Source organism: Anopheles arabiensis, chromosome 2, assembly GCF_016920715.1.
Source record: "Anopheles arabiensis isolate DONGOLA chromosome 2, AaraD3, whole genome shotgun sequence".
Lineage (NCBI taxonomy): Eukaryota > Metazoa > Arthropoda > Insecta > Diptera > Culicidae > Anopheles > Anopheles arabiensis.
Genome location: NC_053517.1, coordinates 72937342 through 72959114, shown reverse-complemented (window position 1 = coordinate 72959114; position 21773 = coordinate 72937342). Strand labels below are relative to the sequence as shown.

The following is a 21773-nucleotide window of genomic DNA, read 5'->3' as shown; positions in this document are numbered from 1 at the left end:
CAATGTGTTTCGTCTAACTTCATCTAATCATGGCGTATAATAGTAAAAATAGAATGTGAAGTAGCTTCTTCTTCTCGTGCTATATGATTGCTTAGAGCCAGAAAAATGTCCCAAGAGCCACAGATTAAGCTTAAACGACTGGAAAATTTATTATCCATAGCAAAAAAATGAAAGCTCCACAGCTTCATTGGTTTGATCAATATATAGCGTATTACAACTCATCATTATACAGGTGTCCCCCGCGATACGACTGTATTTGGGACCGAAAATATGTCCCAAAGGAAGGCGTAAGTCGAAATAGTCGTATGTCGAATATCTGTGAATATAAAGTTTATAATTGAAATTGAAGAGTCGGAATCTATGAAACTGTGTACTTTATTTAAAGTAATGTACGATAATGTATTAATTTTCCTCCAAAAGCCGTTTACACAATATAGATATTCAAGACCGGCGAGTTGTGGAATCTTTGGAAATGTGTGTATAACGGTTATCAGCCAAGAAATTCAAAAAATACATCAATTTCTTCTCAATGACAACTTTTAACTGTCAAAATCAAAATCGTCGTATCTGCGAATCATCGTAACTCGAGGAGGTCGTAAATCAAAGTTGCCTGTTTGATATCCTTTCTTGCAATGGTTCCCAAGTTTCATCTTATCATGACCTATATAGCCTTCTAACTTTCCGAGCAAAATCTATATGAATGGTCGTGTGGTCAGATACATGGCGTTAAACACCAACGACCATTACTCAAATCTCAAATGCTTCAGTGCTGGTGGTTTCCATTGGAGTTTAGTATTTAAACAATCGTATCGCCGTTCTAGTTCTAGCGATGCATAACTTCAATGCGAAACCATACAACAGTACAGAGGAAATGAGAAAGCTCTCCTCCGAGCGATGAAGCTCAACTGATTGGGGTATCCCACAAACAGATGGCGCTGTAGGAGTTGAGAGGCGTATAGCAGGAATTAAATATCCAAGCGTCGCGGAAAGGTCAGAAAATAGGAGACGGGAGGAAACTGTATTACCTAACGGGCAGCGCATAGATATTTGAAATAAGGCGAAAGACGGAGAGAGAGAGGAGACCAAACAAAAGGAAAGAGACCGAGAGAGAAGCGAGCGAAAACAAAAAACGCGGCATGCGGAATCTGACAGGAGGAGTTCAGGCAGGCAGTCTTGTGATTAATTGCGTAGAGGAAAGATCGGCAAGTGCAAACGAAAAATAAAATTGTAAAAATGAGCGAAAATTACGACAGGCGCCACCAGCTTTTTTGCTATTTTTAGAATGCATGAGTCGTTTGCCGTCTGCTAAACGAAGTCTTTTTATATTCCGTTTAGGTTTAGAGTATAAACATGTACACAAACCGTTTAGTGGTCGTTTAGTGGATTTGTAGCACTAGGGGTAGAACATGTGGGTCCCAGGAAAGAGCAAAAAATGAGTTCTCGAGTGTACACACACGCGGACGTCTCACGCTTACGTTCCTCCACCAAAATTTTATATTTGAGATGTTTTCTTTTCCATCTCAAACACATATCTATTTTCAGATCATCACTTCCATCAACGATGTGTAGTCGTGCCAGCATCCGCACGTTTTGGTCAGAAAACTGCCTTCACACCAAATATGTGACTTGGTGTGTCGGCGTTCCGATTGGACCATCGCGACTTTGATCAGTGCACGCGGTTAGAACGACCTTTTGTATTGTGTGATACGTAGCCTGCGCACCAAAATTTTAAGAGAGAGCGTGGCGAGTGTATGTGGGTGTGTGGGGGTAAGGGAGTGGGATACAGAGACACATTTCGCTGCACATAAACTCATACATTCGGCCTCAACACAATTTTTCGATCGAAAAAATTCGATAGGCGCTCACGTAAAACTGACAGTATAACTTTTTCTTTGATACCCCTACATGAAGTTTTTACCCATCACGAGCATCCACACGACGCCCACGGGTCTGCCCATGCCCGAATGCAGAGCCGATAGCATACGATTATATCTTCACCATTAACGCCTATCGAACGTACCCGAAAGGTGTCATTCATCAGGATCTAAAAGCAAGGACAAGGCAAAAGAGATACAAAAAAGTTTCCTCACGGCTACACATGTTCTCTTGTTGCGTTGTCTATGCGTCTCGGTATCACAGCGGCATACGGCAGGTAGGCTACGCACACATATTTAACGAACACAACTATTCGGTTTGGCTCGGTAAAAGTCGGGTGGAAACCAGAACCCAAAGGCGCAGACTTTTTCATGATTTTGTATGACTTCGGCTGTTTTGGACCACACGTGCGGATGCTGGCATCGAGTTGAGTATTTAGTGTAGGTAAACCATGCTTTTTTAAAATAATTAATAAATGATTTTTATCACCAAAAATATTGAAAAAGAACCGACACATCTCAAATAGCCAAAATTGCTTAAGCAGCTAGCTTGAATTCGCCTTTTGCAGTAGATAAACAGCATCAAAGTTCCAGGTGGGACTTTCAAACAGCGCTTAAGCAGCTTCCTTATGCCAGGGTACCGGGGATTATTTTTCTTTGTGTTTTATTTTCAAGCAAGCGTCATCGATGAAATAAACAACAGGATTTGTTTTGTTTGTGTACATGTTTATATTTTTAAATCCTTAATATTCATGAATTATACAAAATTTCACCCAATTTGCTGTACATTCACAATCATTTCACTGAATATTACTCCTTCAATTAACTTAACTAGCTTGGACAGTAGCAACGAGATGATTGACGGCACCAGTCTTTGACACTTTGACAAGGGCCACCTCGTACCGATGTCATGCATTAAAAAGCTATAAAGTTCCACCAAGTTCGGTACGCTTTCTTAACAAGCCTTCAAGTTCCATCGTGAACCATACACATCAGGCTAATCAGCTACAAGGTTCCTGAGAGTACCATGGGCCTGTTAAAAAGCTCCTTAGTTCTGGAAAGTACCGTCTATCTCTTAATCAGCCACAAAGTACGACATCGGAACGATTTTTCGTTAAACAGCCCCAAATCAGCTATAAAGTACGAGCGGGCTATTTGGGATTTACCAACTTGCTTTAACATAACGTTTATCAAAAAGATCATCCTATATACGGTCATACAACATTAAAGATTCCACAACTCGCCGGTGAATATCTATATTGTGTAAACGGCTTTTGAGGAAAATTAATACATTATCGTTTTTAATAGTACACAGGACGCTACGGTCCAAATACATCCAGCTGCGGCATAATGATGAGTTGTAATACGCTATATATTGATCAAACCAATAAAAGCCCTAAAATTTCATTTTTTGCTATGGATAATAAATTTTCCAGTCGTTTAAGTTTAATCTGTGGCGGGACATTTTTCTGGCTAAGCAATCATATAGCACGAGTGAAAAGACTTCACATTCTATTAGATGAATTAGATGAAGTTAGACGAAACACATAAGAAAAGGATATTTTTAAGTTGTTTTAAAACGCTAATTTTATGAGGTAAACGAGTGGCGCTTCGGGTGCCATAAGCTTTTTTGGTATTTTCAAAATGCTCCAGTCTTTTACCATCAGCTGAACGGAATCTTCGATGATTTCATTCTGGGGTCAGACGCCGTTATGACACCGTAAAAGTACCACTTTTTGAGGAACGATTGAAATGACACCGAAACCGCTCTTTCAAATAAAACATCGCCTGTACTGCGTACGCAGCAAAACGGTTGCACAGGCTTGCTGGGAATATCAACCCAGCGCCGGAGCGGATAGCGCCCATCTCAATCTTGTTCCATATCGGAGCTGGATGGAGCTGTACAGTTCTGCTCACAGCGCACATCACTAGTGGAAGAGCGCAGAAAAAGCAGCTAAGAAAAAGTCTTTTCTTTTCACGGTAAAAGAAAACGGTGGCGATTTTGGCCTGCCTTCGCAAACGAAATCGAGCCGGAAAAGTGCATCCGGTCGTACAGTCCGGGAAGCAGTTGCGTTCGCGTGTGCGTGTTGTTTGCGGAGCCTTCACGCCCCGAAGCTGTGCAGAAAACATATCCGCCGATCCGCCGAGGCCCAGCTAGAGCGACGACGACCGCGTCATCTTAATGGCCGATTGAGGAACCGTGCGCGTATTCCCGTGTGTGTCGACAGCAGCGCCTCTTGCCGTGGTGTACGTGAATGCGTGCTCCTGGTACCAGCTTTCGCCACCCGTCTGTACCCGTCTGTGTGTCCGGCAGGCAGTCACGCACGCACGGCCACGGTCGAACCACGGTACATCCAGCGACTGCTGCTCGTCCCGTCTCCGCACCATCAGGGAGTGTGGGACAGTGTGGGGCAGTGTGGTTGCGCCTGCTCGCAGGGGGAAAAGAAAAAGTGCAACAGCGCCCTGTCGGTGGTGCGAAGAAAAACTACGCGAAAATACACACAAGGGCGGGGTGGCAAAATCCGCACTGTGCTCGACCGACTCCAGTTTCGGTGTCGTGGGGCGAGGATGATTCTCAGTTGCGCGACGCAAGTGAGATGAAAATTGTGCAAAAGTGAACGTGAACGTCGCCGTGGAGGGTGCAGCAAAGGGAGTAGCAGCGAGCAGGAATCGTCTTACAGGCTGCGCTGGCTCGGATGATGATGATGGTGTCAAATTAAAAGCTCGAAACAAGTGCAGTCAAGCTATCAGCGGAAGCAAAATGTAAGAAAATGCAGCCTTTTCTCAATCCATTGCGAGTGGTCCCGAGTGGGAGCGGGTCGATGTGTGCGTGTGTGTGTGTGCATGTGCCTGTATGCGTGAGTGTGTATGTGTGTCCGTTCTTTGATGTGCAAAAGTCATGGAGAGGATGATGCAGTCAGTTGTAGTAGTAGTAGAGGTCGATGGGATCAGCTTGTCATTTCCTCGGATCTTGGTTTTGGAAGTGAGATGAGATGAGCGTGAGAAAAGTAGAGTTTTTTTCATGGGACACTGAAAATCGACCCGTAGGCGCGGTGCGGCAAAGGAAATAGCCAGATAAGCCGTGACTACCTTTGGTTTTTGAGAGAAAACATTTTGGGGCCACATTTTGTGCTTGTTTTCGTTTTCTAGCTGGCCGACCGAGATGCAGCGAGCGTTGTGTCCGAATGAGTCACGGCGCAGAGTGAGCATGAGATTCACTGTATCGTGAGAATGGATGTTGTGAGGTGTGTGCGTAGAGTGAGATAAGATGACAACACCGGAACATTGATTGCTGTTGGAAGAAATGGTCCTAGCGAGAATTTAAAGGTTTTGTTGCATCGTTACGAACAAGAGTTCGAGACGAACAGACTCATACCAATGTTCTTCCACCAAGGGTAATTGCGAAAGGATTGAGGATAATACGTGTGATTGGTCGGCACGGTGTAGAATACCCATAAAAATTGTACTGTGTGCAAGTAGGGAGGGCCAGCCAGGCACGGGAGAACATGAATGAGATGAAAATCTGCCTCGCCCTATAAAATAAATCAATGATGTAAAACGCGCATACCGAGCCGCAGCCAGTCCCAGTCGCTGTACTCGACGATAGTCTCTGGATATTTTCAATGAGAGCAAGAGAGAGTGGCTGGACCGTTCGCTAGTGACAGTGAACTGAGAACGAATTGGAGCGCGTCTCAGATTCACCCCAGTGTGCACTACACCCTGCCCAGCGCAGACCCCTGTGGACAGTCTACTGCTTCTTCCGCCTTCCTGGCGTGATCCGTGGAGATCCTCGCTTCGGGGCAAACAGGCCGTCGCTCCCTTTCGTTGCCAAATGTGTGTTTGCTTTTGCGGTGGAAACTCCCGCCCCCCTCCCATTTCCCTTCTTTCCACGCAGCGTGCTTGAGGGGTCTTGTGTGCATGGGGAAAATACGGCTATCGGCTGGAACGTTCGTGCGCCCCAGTACGTGTGTGTGTTTCGTTCTTGGGTACGAATTATTTTTCCCCGATCACGTTTGACGATCGACTGAAGATTAAAAATGTGGCCATTCGTTGATCTTTTCGTTCAAATTAGCTTAAAATGAAAGTAGTTCTACTACATATAATAAAATATAATTAAATCAATATGTTTTCTTTGTAATTTCAGGAATCGAGGAGACCAATATACTGCTTTAATTCCAGAACCCTGGAACTACACATCGCTTGCGCGACGCATCTTGTACATCCTGTTCGATGATTATGGATGACGTTCCGCAGTATAGCAAAAATGAAATATACACTAAACAGAAATCGAGCCAGATTTTCCGAAACTGCGGACTCCTATAGTTCCGGAGCTATGTATCCGTCTGTTCAGGAGGCTATCACTGCCGATGGTTATGAAAGAGGATAGAAACACGCTTTAGAACGGAAGGAGAAATAACATACGTTCAATGGAAAATGGAAACACCTTCAACAGGATAAAAGCGGTGGAACCAGATCTACTGGAGTGATTGAGATCCTTTGCCACGGAGGTACATGTGTATTTCGTAAACCATCATAGAAGAATGTGCGTTAAAAACATGAGAAAAGTAAATTAATACCAGCGCTGTTGGTTATTCACGTCAAAGCTGAACCGACAGAAAAATTTTAAATTAAACTGATCATTTATAAATGGATCCCCTGGTAAATAATCTATGAGACATCAAAATAAAACAAAATTTTACTGCGTATTGAGTATCCGAGAACAATAGTTCACTTGCCAGTCAGTTTTGAGAAATAAAAATGAGGACTAAAATAAATTAGAACTAAGGACTAAAAGATATGTAAGTTCAACTCAAACGATCCTGTCTTTCAGCTTTCGAGAATGCAATGAATGATTTATAATTTGATTTGAACGTGAACAGATTCATGTCCTTAGATTATTCGTACTCAATTACAATATTAAATCACATCCGCTGGCCTCCCGCCTCTACACAATAAAATGCTTAATTAAGAGCCTTGCCTTTTTACTGGCTTAGTAGTAACTAAGGATCAGCTCCATAATGTTGTTGATATCTTTCCTTCGCCGTATCGAGCAGTATTTCGTCTATTTTGATCATAACCGCATGCCTTCGTTGCGGTGACAACTGTGCCAACACTCTGCCAACATTCTGCCCGTAACGGAGCGCATCGCAGTAGCTATTGGTCACTCGGTCATCCTTCTGTGTGGTGGTGCCGGGGGAAGCATCATCAGGCTCATTCGATTTACGCCGCTGATAGGTAGGGTTAGTCTGGTACATCACCTTCCTTTTCGCGTACAGGTCCTGCCGAACGACTACCGAGCTTACGTGCCGTGATTTAATCTGTTTCCGGATCGGTGTACGCGAAACTGCTGCCCAAGGCGAGGGCACGGTCCGCTCGATAGGATTTTGGCCTGACATTTCGAGCGAGTTGCCTGTTGTCGTTTTAGTATCAGTGAGATGGGAAACTACGTCCATCGATTGATCCATGTCCTCGGTGGAATCGTTGTTCTGTTTGATTACCTGTTTGGAGGTGTTAATTATATTTGACGGTGTAAGAATGTATCTAAAACACAAAAATTCTAGGTTTATGTACCGTTCTCTCCGGAGTTCTTTCCTTGCCGCTAGCCAATAGGAACAGCATATCATCGTAAAGGTACCATCTTCTACGCGGCAACTGACCGCCCTCTGACAGGATTGAAGTATTCCAATTAAGCTCAGTTCATTAGGCCACATTCGCACCCAGAGAACTTACCGCAATTTTGTGATGCTTGACCCTTTTGATACAGGACGAGGAAGTGACGGAACGAGGATTGCAGGGAAGCCCATTTATGTCTCAGGTCCGGCACTGGTACGCCCATCTCCTCGGAAATGGACTCCCATGCTTCGGCTTGGGATTTTTTATTTTTATACAGCGGGTCGTTGCTATTCCACAGGTAAGGTATCGCCTGTATGAACTGTATCAGTGTCCTGGTACGTTCCGCTCCTAGATCTACGGTCTAAAAGTACAAACAAAGGCGTACAGTGTGTAGGTAAAACTAACGTGCATCGGTTATTGGTCTGCCACCATAAATATCTTACCTTCGTTCTTTCTCTTTTTATATTCATGTTGCTGACCGGAATGAAGTAAAACGACAAATACTCTTTTAAAAATGAGTACCCCGTGAAGCCAGTATTCAAGCACGGTAAAGGCAAACGGTTTGTTGCGACAATTTTCATATTCGTCGCGCTCTTGCCATGCTCCACTACCAATCGAGACGTAAACAACGTTACCATCCAGGAGAAAATCGCAAACCATAAACTGCACTTTGAGCAAAAAACAGCGTCCGAGCTGACAGTTGCAATGCCGCGGCTGCCACTCGTTTGACATTTGAGGTGAGCCAACCGAACCCAAGTGACATTTGCTCGAAATTGTTTTCCCATATCTGCTCGATTAGTACTCGATACGCCTGAAATTGTGGATTTGTGTGTGATCAAGTGTGTTGAAAGCGCTAATATTTGGTGAGTTCGTATATTAGACTTGCTTCTATCGATTGACGATGCCGTCGAGCTCATTTTACACACATAGCTTAGATTTTTGAAGAAAAACAAAAGCTAATTTTGTGTGACGTTATTTTATAAAAAATCAATATTATTTAAGTATAAAATGGCTACCTGACCAATTATAACGATAGGAAACATCATTTTCGAGCGAATCTAAAAGAAAACAACGAAAAAGCCACATCATAGTTGATTTTAAAGGCTTTTTTCTAAATTCCCTTAAACTGGTGCAGTTTAAGGCTCCAGTTTAAGGAAATTTGCTAGAATTCTCGATTATTCGTGCTCGAAAATGTCAATTGTGGTCGGACGACGAAATCGCACGTTATCTGTCAAATCCCATATAAATCTCGTCCGATAAAATCGCATCCGATGAGCGTTGCCACGGGCCTTATCGTACACCAAAAAATAGGATATTCAATTCCCTAATTATTTATATAGTGGAGCGCCGTTTATCCGGATACCTTTTATCCGGCTTTCCGTTTATCCGTGCTGTTGAGAAATGACAGTTCAATGCAAAAGTGACATTGGGTTATGAAGAGGATATTTGAAAAAGCGGTTATAAGAGCACATTGTCATAACAAAAAACACTATAATGCACGGCAAATTTTTAAAATTCTCTTTCGAAAAACATGATAAAATATATCATTTGACTCATTATCCGTGTTATTCGCTTATCCGGGCGAAGTCAAGTCCGGATAAACGGCGCTCCACTGTACCATAAAACATATAAAAATAATGAATTAAATGCAGTTTCTTTTTCATTCCCCGCTAAAACTTCTTTTCACCGTGAACAAACCGGGGAATCAAAAGGAAATGCCTTTAATTTATTATTTAAATATGTTTTATAGCCTAAATAGTTGGAAAATTGAATATCTCCTTTTCTAATAAGAAAACAACAAAATTTAACGTTCTCTTTTACGCAAAGTCCAAATCAATCTCAAGACAAAATTGCTCCCCAGTTTGATAGCAAAATAACACACAGCCCAGACGCCAATGTTCACAAACAAAATGATTTATTTATTTCTTTCGATTTGGGGGTTTCATCGCTTACACCTAAAACTGCCGGTTGTGTTTCATCGGGAAGAAATGCTTGCTACCATTCTACCTTCTACCGCCTCCTCCTGTTCGCACGCTCTCTTTCGCTCTCGCTCTTTATGTTTCTTTTTTGTTTAAATACACAAAACGAAAATGGTTTACATCCTTGCAAAAAAAAAAACCAGCAGTATTTTTGTTTGTTTGTCGATTGTATTCGTAGTAAGTTATATTTGATTCTCATGAATTGTTTTTTTACAGACAAAATGATAAAAAAAGTTAGGGCAAACTAAAAATAGCTCTGTTAGGGAAGGATTGTGTATGGGGAAGAAACAACGAGAACAATTGCCTTTCAAATAACATAAAATAACGAGATGATAACAGCTTAACTTAAGGCAGAAAAAGAAAGAAAGAAAAAAGATTTCGTTAGTTGCCGATTTTGTTTTGTTTTCTCTTGTTTTCGTATCATTGCTTTTGCTTAGTTTCTTCTGCTTGCTTTCTTCTTCTTTTTTCTCTCGCTCCCTCCCTTTCTTCTTCTTTTTCTTTTTCTTTAATAAAAAGGCACACGTTATTCATTAGTTTTCCATTGTTACGCAACGACGACATTATGCTCATAGATAGTTAGATGATGACTTGCGCGTACGGTATTAACGATTTCGTGTAGGGCAGCAGTAGCCGTAGCAACACATACAATTGCCGCGGCGCATAGGGGTGTGCATAAACAAAGAAAGGGGTTAATATATTACTAATATGCAACATTTGCCTTATTTTTCACCGGAACCGGGAAGACAGGGAAGACTACAATTATTAGATTGCGCCATTGCTTCGCTTCACTACCAAAACCCGGTACCATCCATCAAAGGTGGCACGCAAACACCACGCTTGCGCTGCAATGTTGCGCGCGCCGTGATTACTAATAACATAATACGCAACAAAAATACACAGGACGGCTACTACGAGGTGAAACGTGAGGGAATTAAAAACCGAAAACTGAAACCATCTGCTTTCAACGCAACGCAACACAACACAACGCTCGCTCTCTACCACCTGTGACTCACTCGGTCCCGCCAGTAAACGGATGACTAACTAACTACTAACTGACTGTCGGGATGGTGGTGATTTGAGGGTGGAGGGTGAGCGCCACTGATGCAATTCCATTTCGAATATTTTTTTAAAAATAACGGTGTACCCGGTGTACGTTTTGCTACACTATATCGATTTCTGTGTGTGTTTGGGGGGGATGTGTGGGACAGCTAATATTCAAATGCCTAACCGCTGCGTTATGGATGGTGGCAACAAACACGTTTTGTGTGTGTGTGTGTGTGGATACAATTATCGGTCACTCTACATGCTTATGATGTTCTATTCGGAAGATGGCTTGTGAAGATGCTGCTGCTGAATATCCTTTCACTCATTGCAGCTTAGACGACCAGAAAACAACAAAAAAATGGTTTGCGATTCATGGGATTCTCCGGTGTTAAAACGTCTCGGTATCCTTAGGTAAAACCGAACCGACTAATGGCGAATTTACAGTGGCCGGGTGAAGTTAGCCGGGAACATGCCCTTCTCGTTTGTGCCTTCCTTGTTGCCCATCAGCCATCCTTCCTCCTGTGGCGGGCGGGGAAAAGGTGTGGAAAAATGTAATAATTAATGTATTTTTATTATCGAAAACAAAATAAGAAAAAATAAAACCATACCTGATCTTCGGGATCCTCGTACTCAACCACGTTGATGACATCGCCCACCTCGAAGCTCAGCTCGTCGACGTCTTCCCGGACGTACTTGTACGTAGCTTTCACGCGATACAAAACACCCGGTGGCAAGTCCGTTGTCGCTGCACCTGTGAATGGTGGTATGAAAAGAAGAAAAAAAACCGGTGTCCACGTTAACATACACGATCGGAAAGCTTTACCTCACCAAACCCTAGACTAAAGGTCAGAGTAATGCTCGAACATGAGGTAGAGTGGTTTACAGAGGTTTGAGTAAGTGCAACGTGATCGTACGAGTAAAGTAAGAACCGATCAGTAATACAATTGGCGATTTTTTTTGTGTCGATTTATGTAGAGCAGATAGAAATGTTTTTGTGTAAGAAAATGATTTAATTTGCAAAAAATGATTCTACCACACTGAATGCAAATGATTTCAACAAATAGCTTTTAAACAAAATACTTATAACAACTTAAAATTACATGTTACTCGCTATGAAAGAGTTCATTTTTGGTCTAATTGCATAACTAAATAGAAAGCTTGCCACGTGTTTTTTCCTAGAACAAATGATCTTAAAAATCTTATCCAAACGTGAGATAATGTAACCGAAATCGATGATACGATGATGGTGGGGGATATTTTTGGGAAGGATATGTTTTCGTACTTTAAACCAAGTATTATCTATATTAGTCTAGCGTGTAAATAGAAACACACCCACAACAACATTGTGTGCTGGCGGTAAAATTGAAGAAAAAAATGGATAAAAGGAACACAAAATATAGCCTAAAAAAAGGTAAGTAAAGCAAACAAACCACTAAATAACCGGCTAAAGAAAAAAAATGGCACACAAAATCCAAAACGTATTTACGTGCCATTGAAGCTTCCCGGAGGATCACCACTTCGGGAAGGGAGGAACAAAATAGGATTATAATTATACAAGCGGGCGCACAGCATACATACACACACACATACACACAAATAAAGGATGCCAAAAACTGTGAGGCCAAAAAAACGTCAGTACATAGGATAGAAGCCCACCCCACTTACCGACCGGAATATTGTAAATAATTTCCGACATTGAATTATTATTGCTCAAACTGACACGTGTTGTTGTTAAGTGTGGCTGTTGCTGTTGTTGTTGTTGTTGTGGTGCGATCAGTGGTGACGATCGTGTGTTAGTATTGTTATTGTAGCTGTTGAGAATACGGTTTGCGGTGGTGTACGGAAAGGGCGAATAGCTAGGCTGCTGTGTTAGGGTGGACACATTGCCATACTGCGTACCGCTGCTGCTTACGTTGTACCCAGCAGCAGTGCATCGAGCCGGTGAAAAGCTTCGCGCTGTCTCAGTAGCCTCAGGCCTTGACAGCATGGTGGTGCACATTTGGGTTGCTATGGAAGTAGTCTTGGGTGTCGCCAGCGTTGCCGCCATGCCGGCGTTCGGTTGTGCTGGAAGCAGTGGTGGCGTCTGCGTTACCTTGTCCATTCGCACCGATCCGGCAGCTTGCGATGGTAGAACGGTAGAACGGTACACGTGGCGTGGATGATCGGTTAGGGTTACGGTGGATGGAGGATGATGAGGGCGCAATGAAGAGGCGGTTAGTGTTGCCGTGCCCGCGGCAGCCAATTGGGCGGGAGCGTTCCGGTACTGGTAGACCGGTGGCAGGTTCTGGTGGGATCGCAAATGATGGGGATGGTGGTGCGAGTGGTGGGGATGGTGAAAGTGTGGCAAGGATACCGTATCGTCTACCACGGCCAACGTTCAGCCCACGATAGGAAGAAGAAAGATGGCAGTGAGACGCAGAACAAGTACGCGCGTGTAACCGTAGTGGAAGTAGTAAAAGTGGTGGTAGTAGTGGTAGTAGTAATAGTGATAGTAGTAGTAGAGACCATGCTACGTAACGGTTGTTAGTAACAGTGAGTCGTAAGGACCTCGTCGTGTTTATGTATGTGTGTGAGTAGTGTGTTGATGATTTAAATACATTAGTATTACTTGTTTGCAAAACAGCTGCTGCACCGATAGTAGTGGGCGTTGGAACGGCAGCATCTGTATTAGCGCTAGCAGCAGCCGCAGCAGCAGCATCCGCCGTTGTGGCAACAGTTGCAGCGGGCACATCCGTTGTCGGAGCTGCGTTTGCACTAGCGCCCGTCACTGTCGTTTCGTGTACCCCATTCTCTTGCGCCCCCCGAGCATTACTGGCCAGCCCGTTCGCAGTCGGCGGATGCGTTTGGTGGTGGTGGTCGGGTTGGGGAAGCTGATTAGTGGATGCAGACGGCGGGTGATGAAGCGTACCGTTTGTGGTGGCCGGAACACTTTCCGTCACCGCTGTCGCTGCGGGCTGACCGTTCTCCTTCGGTGCGCTGCCGTTGCCGTTCAATTCCAGCTCGCCGTGCTTCGCCGTGCTGTCCGGGGCGGTGGTACCGTTCGTGGTCGGTGCTTTGGTCGCGGCCGACGCCGCCGCCGCCGCCGCCTTTACCATTTCCGTGTTCTGGTAGGAAGGTTCGTCGTCTTCATCTTCTGGCCCATCCGCCTGCCGGTCGAGCTGATGGTTGGGTGACGGTGTTCTCGGCGACGGTAGCACACTTTGCGCGGAAGTATCTGTTTTAGGTATGGTGGTGGGGTTTAGTAAACGAAGGACATATGTTGGTTTTTCCTCTTCCCCGATTTTTTTTTTTTCGAAAGATTTTCCGTTCCACCGGCGATCCGATTCCATAGAGCAGAATGGTGATTTGCAGGCGCAGGGGAAGGAGGGGGTTTTTGCAGCATGAAAGTGAGAGCCACACGCACACATACACACATACACACACATTTACAATTATGAACACGCACACACGTTAAAACAGTATGATCGGATTTTGGCCGCAGTGTGTGTGTGCGTTTCCGTTCCACAGCACAGGTGATGGTGAGACCAACGCAGGAGCGCACGCCCGTAACGCAAAAACAAAGTGGGCAGGATATATAGAAAGAAAACACGGAAGAGAAAAAGAAGAAGAAGAAGAAAAAACAAAATTGTCACACACGCATGCTTCAGCTACTTGTGTTGGGGGGTTTAAGCTTGATCTAATGTAACATATAATTATTTGCAAATTTTTCAGCTTTTCACGAATCGTCCCCAACTTTTGTTGCACAAACATCTTTACATTCCATTATTTACATTCTTGTTTTTTAGTTTATAAATTTCGAAAAAATAATTTCACAAATACAAAGTCAAACACACCCCTTTCTAGCACGCCAATGAGTTTGAAAAATATTTACATCACCAATGGGAACCAATTTAAAATAAATGTATGTATTCAAAGTGTGTGTGTATAGTTGTACTTAATTGTATTTAAAAATTCAAAAAAAAAAACCCCGAGAGCTTACATATTGATCAAGTCAAAACTGGAGTGTGTATGTGTACGTGTGTACATGGGACTTGCTTTTTTTTAATTTTCAAAATGATTACATATAAAAGCAATATTAATTTTAATACTGACATATTTTTGAATAAAGATTAGCTTTACATTATTACCACTCTTGCTTACAAAAACCCGCGCGCGCAGGACGGCAAGCAACACCATAAAATCTTATCAATGACCAAACAATCAATTGTAGCAATTCGTACGGGGAGGAAGGATAGGATAGGACCAGTGTTTATGAAATGAACATGATGTGACACTTAAACAAAAATAGACTAAATTTTGCAACACAGTAACACCGAACCATTTACTAGGAAACCAAAAAGCGACATAACAATGGGAATGCGAGTACAGCCTTTTGAGCCTTTGAGATTTGGGTTTGTGTTATTTTGCTATCAGAATCTGGATGAACGCATGAAAACCATACTGATGATGTTGTTGTTATGCATATCATTGATTGGATTTTACGTGTAACGCGCGTGATGCCGAAATGAGAAGCTACAAATAATGGATATTCCCTACGATGACGATAACGAACGATGATCGATCCCCAATGGATGCACTGGGACGGTGCGGGATGACCACCTGTGGTGGTCGATATCTCACAATCGAATGCAAACTTATCGTAAAACAGATAGCTCTACTCACGTCCGTTAGCGTTGGCCGACCCGTTAGTGACATTATTCACAATCGACAGATTCGCCTTCACCGGTGACTGCTGGGGGCTAGATGGGTTCGAGTTAGCTAAAAACGGAACGTGGGGACGGGGAGGGAGGGATGGGGGGAAAACAAATCAACATTTACAATTAAACACGTTTGTATCATCCCGTGTTTTAACGGTGCATTCGAGTATGCATAAAGTGGTGTTAACTTCTTTGCAGAAGGTTTGCAGTGTGAACCCCTCAGCACAGCGCTGTACAACGGTGTTTTACCGTCATCCAGTTGGGAAGTCCACCTACCGTTGATCTTCTTCAGCGTGTAGGAGCCGCGCTGGGATTCGGTGGCCAGTTTGTCTACGATCGCTTCCAGCTCCGCGTACACCTTGGACGTTTCGCTGTGGAACTGCTGCTCGCACGCGAACAGCGTCTGCAAGTTCGTCACCAGGAACAGTATTCTCGAATCGTACAGGGCCGGCAGTTCGTCGTGCAGCTCGGAATTCAACACCTCGTATGTGCTCTTCGCTTCCTCCAGCTGTTCACGGCCTCGCGTAACCTGGAACGACAGCAAACGCACCATGTGATTTAGGACGGATGGGAGGGCAGCAGCAGTAGCACACTTACCTTCAGATCGTCCTTGCGCTTGGCAGCGTTCGCTTGCAGGCTCTGGAAAGAATGCCTCTGGCTATCGTAGTCCACCAGCTTGCGGCCACGTTTGTCAATCTTTTTCTGCAAAAAAAAAAAAAATGTAAAAAAGGCGTACACATAGTAGAGCAAAGTGCACGGCGCAATCGACAAATGCTGTTGGCGTGTCGGGCGCTTGCTTACCTTCATTTCCGGAAACTGTAGCGCGTAGGTGTCCAGCTGCTTCAGTACCTGATCGGCCAGCTTGTACGAAAACTGCTGGTACTGTGTGTCGATCGTTTTAGCCTGGCCGTACAGCACTTCCGAGCCGGTCCACTGGCTTTCGTATACTTCGGTAATGGCTTCCATGAGGCTTTTCGAGGCATTTTGTACGGCTGAATGGTGATAATAATAATAGTTTCCGAAAAAGGGAAAGAAATGATTCAGTGTGTGAAAAAACATCGTCTTTTTTAATATATGTCTAACGCGCAACACCTACCACGAACACATCGGATGTAGTTGCTGAATTCTTTCTGCAGCCTGGTTGCACAGGTGTGCTGTCGGTTGAAGTTTGTCAAATGTTCGTCGAAAATTTCATCTGCCGTTCGATCGACTTTGCCAAGATTTTGTAGGAGCTGCAAAGGGGAGTAGATCAAGTTGGAGAATATTATAATGATTTTCTCAATTTTACTAGATGATTTTCATTTTGAATAAATGAGAAAATATAAAAATATTGCTTAAAAAGCATCGAAAATAAATCTGCTTATCTATTTCATCTCATTTTACGACAGTGGCTGCGAATTTGTTTCATGTTTCAGGTAGTGTTCGGTGCAGCTAGAAAGTATGATGCTGCTAAAAATATTACAACCGCCACACAACATAGGCCACACCACATTCGTACGGTGGAACCGAGCAATTGGTCGATGAAAAATAACACCAACACACACAACATTAGACACACAAGCACACAGCAGCATCACTGGCGCAAGGTTGGTAGGGTTTTGAGTTTTGCGAAGAGCTTAAAAATTGTTCAAGTGGACGTTTTTTACGAGCCAGTGAGAAATGGGACAGTTGTGTCTTGGGTCGCTAAAATTAGCTACCCAAATTAATAGCCACCCTTATGCCAGCGGGGAAGTAGAAGTTGGTGTGTGTGTGTCGTGGGTCATATGGCGGGTCGAAGCGGAAATGTACATACATTTCAGCCGATGTGCGGCGGCGGTATTGCATCAAAGGGAGATGTGAATAAGACTTAAACTATTAATTGAAGCTAGCTATATAGCACTAGTATAGTTATTATTACATTAAACTAGTATAAATAATTTAACCATTTTATTTGCTTTTCTCCATAATGTTCCGTGTTGCAGGAGGTTCCAGGGCTCAAAGCTCTAATCCATCACATGATGTCTGTTTCACCACGTGATTTCGCACCATCCAGAATCGCAAGTGAGCACTCAAACACACAACTGCGGCTTCTTACCAGGGCTTTTCACACAAACAGCACACTAGTAAGGCACACACCATGGTCAAGGTTGAGGGTAAATTTATTAAACGTCTTGCAAAAATCATCTACGAAGTACAGTCACGCGTGGCTTCTTACCCACAAGCAGCAGAAAACCAGGCGAGGAGTTAGTTCCAATACTACCTTGCTGGAGCATTCAACATCAACCCATACGCGCGTTTCCCATAAGCTGCGTTTCGTTTGCGAGGTATGCTAATCAGTGAAGCTTTACTACCAGCGTAGCGTGAGTATTTTTAGACCGTACGCGATAGAATGAGCTTTAAATGGAGGAACCACCACGTTGGACAACGAGTGAGTTTGACGCTTTCAACCCCTACAGCAGCAAGATGATGGGCAGTGGTCATCACGTGAGACCAAGTTGCATCTGGCCGACCACGGTCATGGGAGACATGTGGTCTGTTAAGCTGAAATCACATTCGAGTGCATGTTGATGAGAAAAAATAAACCCCGCAGTGCCATACGGAAGGGGCACTGCTGATGGATGATGGCTTGATACCTTGCCGCGGCCATACAGCCAGTTAGAAAGTTGATCCATCCATCCCGTTAGAAGCCTTACACGCAGCACTGTTCCTAACGCACATTTAATGACGAGTGCTAGGTGAAGTAATTGACATTCCGCCATCCAGTACTGTTTGGGCTGCGTAGCTTTACAGAGTGAGCTGGCTTAATTTTCTTTATTTTTTTTTATTTTTAATTAGAAAATAATTAAGCAAATAGGTGAAATCAAATCAACAGAAAATAAAATAAACAAATTTCCGACTTCACATCGAAACCCGACCGAGCTAGACGTAGAGAACGTTTCCCAAATCTGCACACCTAACATGCCTTATGCAAACAAATCATCTCAGCCCTGCTGCTAGGGCTCAACTGATAACCTACATATCCGGCCAACTTTTTGCCAATGTTGGACACGCTTTGGTTCGCCCCACACACAAACGGTAGCCACCATATCTACGCCTTCGCCATTTTTCTGTGTAGGTATGCACACCCCGCTGTTATCGTAATAATTACACCTGCATTATCCAGCCCTAGCAATGGCGGTGTTTGCGTCTGTGTGTCCTCGTGTGAGCGTGTTTGCGCCGCTTAAACAACAACTCCAACACAGTTTGGCTTACACATTTGAATGGCTTATATTGCCCAATTACGTTGCTGTTTTGTGTTTGTGTACACTTGTTTTCTGTTCCATTGAGTGTGTTTTTTTTGTTCATTTCACAGTAAGTGGTAAGCCCTTTTATCATTTCGGTTTTGTTACAGCAACAAAGACACAACTCCATAATCATAAAATTATTGCGATAGTCATTTAATTCAATATCAAATCACACAGAGAAAAAACACTTTATTTTGAAAATGTAACCCCGAAGACACATTGGCTAAATCTAAATTCCACAAACAGCAAAATAGATGAAAACGAAAGCATTAAAAAACACACACACACGATCGGATAAAAGTGAGAGTAGTAACTCTCTCCCGCTCTACATGGTAAGAACACTTGCCTCTAATGCACTAGGTTTGTGGGCTGCCGATGACTTCAATCTAGTTTCCCTCGGGAACCAGTTTCCACCTCCACCAGACCCGGCTTTAGTGGCGGGTCCGGCCAACTGCACCCATATCTGTGCACGCCCAACGGTACCAGCTTTATAAGTGCCGATGCAACTGGGCTAACACAACACTCTGTACACAGGCTAGACGGACGACCGGTGCATAGTTTAGCGTTTGTGGCCGTTTGTTTTTTATGGCCAACTTGAGCAAACCAGTTTTTCCACCCAACTAACAGCTCGCGTGTGGAACAGGAGCGGTGAAGAAAAATCATCGAACCAATCCTATTGCCCCGAAGCAATGGCATCATGGATGAAATCGAAAGCAGGCGTACCGAACTAAAGCATAGCCAGTTCCATTGCTGGTTCCGTCCTTAACTCGCACCGTCCCAGCTGTTGTCGCTGAGAGGGCCGTGACCATCAAAATGCACTTTGGGTCGAAAATTGATCATTTTTGTGAAGGATTTCCGCTTCGTTTTTGCCGGTCGGAGTGTATTACCAAGTGCCGGGTTATGTAGATTTTAGCGGACGTGAAATTCGTGACCGCGAATAATTGCCCCTTCTTCTTTGTGCAGTCATTGGCAGTCAATGGCTAAATACAATTAGCAAACATCTTTCGCTTGATGATGTAAATTTTAGTAGAATTTAAATGCAGTTGAGATGGAGGAATAGTAATAACAATTAATAAACCATTCTTGTCAAACCAATCAGCATAGAAAAAGTTGAAAGTGATTCGAAGTTGCAGATGGAATTGGAATGGAGACAATCAAACCCCATGGAAGGAGGTAGTCTATGGAAGGTTTGCTTAAATTAAATCTACATTTATTCAAAATGTGAAAACTATTGCAAAGCTCGAAAATCAAATTTGTTTTAAAAGCAGTTTCTCGACTTAGCGAGTTTCAGAAACATCACAGTAACTTGAGTTAAGTAAAAGTCAAGTAGTAGTAGAGTTGTTCAAGTAAAATAAGGCAATTTTGGGCTAAAATGTATAATTATTTTCCAAACAAATTGATAATTGTATACACTAAATTAATTAAAAAAAAACAGAAAAAACAGAAAGGATAAAATGTTGTCCGTTAAATGGTTATGAAATTTAAGGGAAAATTTAATTTAGGGGAGTGGAGCAAAATGGTCACCTGCATTATTGCCAAATTAACACGTATATAATAACTTGTAATGATATAAAAACAATGTTTAATGAATCAAATACAATGGTTAAAACCCACCATGAACGATTCATAGCTTAAGATTTCGAAATAATTGAATAAATTAGCAATTAGTCTCGAAAATTAACTTTCGTAAGAATTCAACAAACAATTTGAGAAAAAAGGACGTGTATCCAGTCAGATGGTATTTATCTATGATTTATGTGCAGAAATTAACTATTATAATTTAATGTAAAGTTTTTAAGTTAAAGTTTGTAAAATGTTTCACCTGTACAGTATATATACAGTATATTAGCTTTATATAAATAAAACTGTGTATGTATACTATGTCGACAAGAAAAATTACTGACAACACGTAAATTATTGAAATATTCCAGCATTTTATAAAATTATTTAACAAACCAGTTGAAGCCGGTCTCATGGTACAGTCTTCAACTCGTACGACTTAACAACATGCCGTCATGGGTTCAAGACCCAACTAGACCGTGCCGCCATACGTAGGACTGACTATTCTGCTATGGAAGGAAATCAATAAGTCACTGACAGCCAAGCTCACAAGTGGTACAGGTAGGCCTTGGAAGACAACGGTTGTTGAGCCAAAAAGAAGAAAAAACACAAAAAATGCTCTATATTGTGTTGACATTGTTTATCAATAGTCCATAATTTACAACATTCACTACATTTACAACATTAAATTACATTAAATTAAATTACATTAAAAATAGAAAATGTTTCTTCAGAAGTATTTATACCGTAAAATTTTAAAATATAAAATACAAAAACAAAAAATCAAGGGCAGCATGAAAAGCAACTCTCTGACGTTGTTTACATCGTATACGCAAAAAACATCAAGCATTGATTCAAATGTGACGCTGCAGATCTTTTTTTTTGTTATGTATCGTGAATTGTTTGAGTGTTGACTGACAATAAAAATAGGAAAAATTGGTTGCATTCCCATGTTTTGCGTTTTCAAACACTCAACAACAATTTTTCAACGGAAAACACAGACACACAGACGTGGCTTGATCGGGCAGGAATGCAAGGAATCTGAGCGTCCGGTCAGATATAGCTAGGTCATCCACTGCAACGGCACACCATTGGGCACGCGGATAACAGCAACCAGTTGCGTTTGCGCGACCTGCACACTTTAAACCCGCGGCGTTAATTAACAGCGCCTTTGATAAACACGCGCTGCAAACGAAACAAACAACGGCAATCGGCATCAACAAACAAACGCTACGGGATGAAAGTTTTCCTCCCAGATGACAAAAACAACACACATACACACTAGGAGCGTTAAAAACCTCGCCGGGAATGGCGGGTCACCGCCGGAACAGGTTCCCCGTCCAGTCGTGGCATCCCCGGCCAGGGAAGCTCCAGAGAGAAAGTTCCGCCACAACTTCTCCCGCGATTCGGCACGCACGTGACCGTTCCGTTCGTTCGCTGTAGCGCGCGTGGTTCGATCACGAATTCTTTAACGAACTCTCTGCATTTATCGCCCAGATTTCGACCTCACCCGTGACCGTCTTTCGATTGCAAAACGTCACGGTCAGGGTGCTTGTTATGGGGTATAGGGGGGGGCCCTTTTATGGGCTAACAGATCTATATTTTCTCCTCTTTCAACAACTATTCGATACTCTTTTTTATCGGTTTGCCTTCGAAGCACAGTGGCACAGAGAGGATGTAAGGGTAGTCACTGTTACAGGCGAAGGTTTCCATTTCATCCAAGTTGAAAGACCTGCCTCGGGG

The 21773-nt window shown here is 43.0% G+C and overlaps 2 protein-coding genes and 1 long non-coding RNA gene across 9 annotated transcripts in view; 1 reads left to right on the top strand and 2 right to left on the bottom strand.

The window, feature by feature from the left end:
* Positions 1–3778: 3778 nt before the first annotated feature.
* On the top strand, positions 3779–6524 carry LOC120896133. Its single transcript, XR_005738402.1, has 2 exons — positions 3779–4637; positions 6019–6524. It is a non-coding gene; the product is annotated as an uncharacterized LOC120896133 (long non-coding RNA).
* Positions 6332–8212, bottom strand: LOC120896132. The gene is made up of 4 exons (XM_040300029.1): positions 7931–8212; positions 7605–7848; positions 7446–7537; positions 6332–7372 (listed from the first exon to the last, which is right to left on the bottom strand). The coding sequence occupies exons 1-4, from the start codon at positions 8123–8125 to the stop codon at positions 6875–6877; spliced, it is 1029 nt and encodes a 342-aa protein (XP_040155963.1). The 5' UTR covers positions 8126–8212; the 3' UTR covers positions 6332–6874.
* A 1400-nt stretch (positions 8213–9612) lies between these two features.
* LOC120893182 (myc box-dependent-interacting protein 1) overlaps positions 9613–21773 on the bottom strand; it is a 36284-nt gene continuing 24123 nt past the window's right edge. For 2 of the 7 annotated variants that reach the window (XM_040294909.1, XM_040294908.1), the window contains exons 3-11: positions 16304–16439; positions 16009–16199; positions 15805–15909; positions 15484–15736; positions 15173–15268; positions 13119–13724; positions 12176–12628; positions 11119–11261; positions 9613–11029 (exon numbers count right to left, since the gene is read on the bottom strand). In XM_040294909.1, the coding sequence (XP_040150843.1) occupies positions 10949–11029; positions 11119–11261; positions 12176–12628; positions 13119–13724; positions 15173–15268; positions 15484–15736; positions 15805–15909; positions 16009–16199; positions 16304–16439 (2064 nt within the window). In that variant the 3' untranslated portion in view covers positions 9613–10948. The remainder of the gene's footprint in view (positions 11030–11118; positions 11262–12175; positions 12629–13118; positions 13725–15172; positions 15269–15483; positions 15737–15804; positions 15910–16008; positions 16200–16303; positions 16440–21773) is intronic. The other 5 variants (XM_040294910.1, XM_040294911.1, XM_040294912.1 and 2 more) reach the window with 5 other exon arrangements.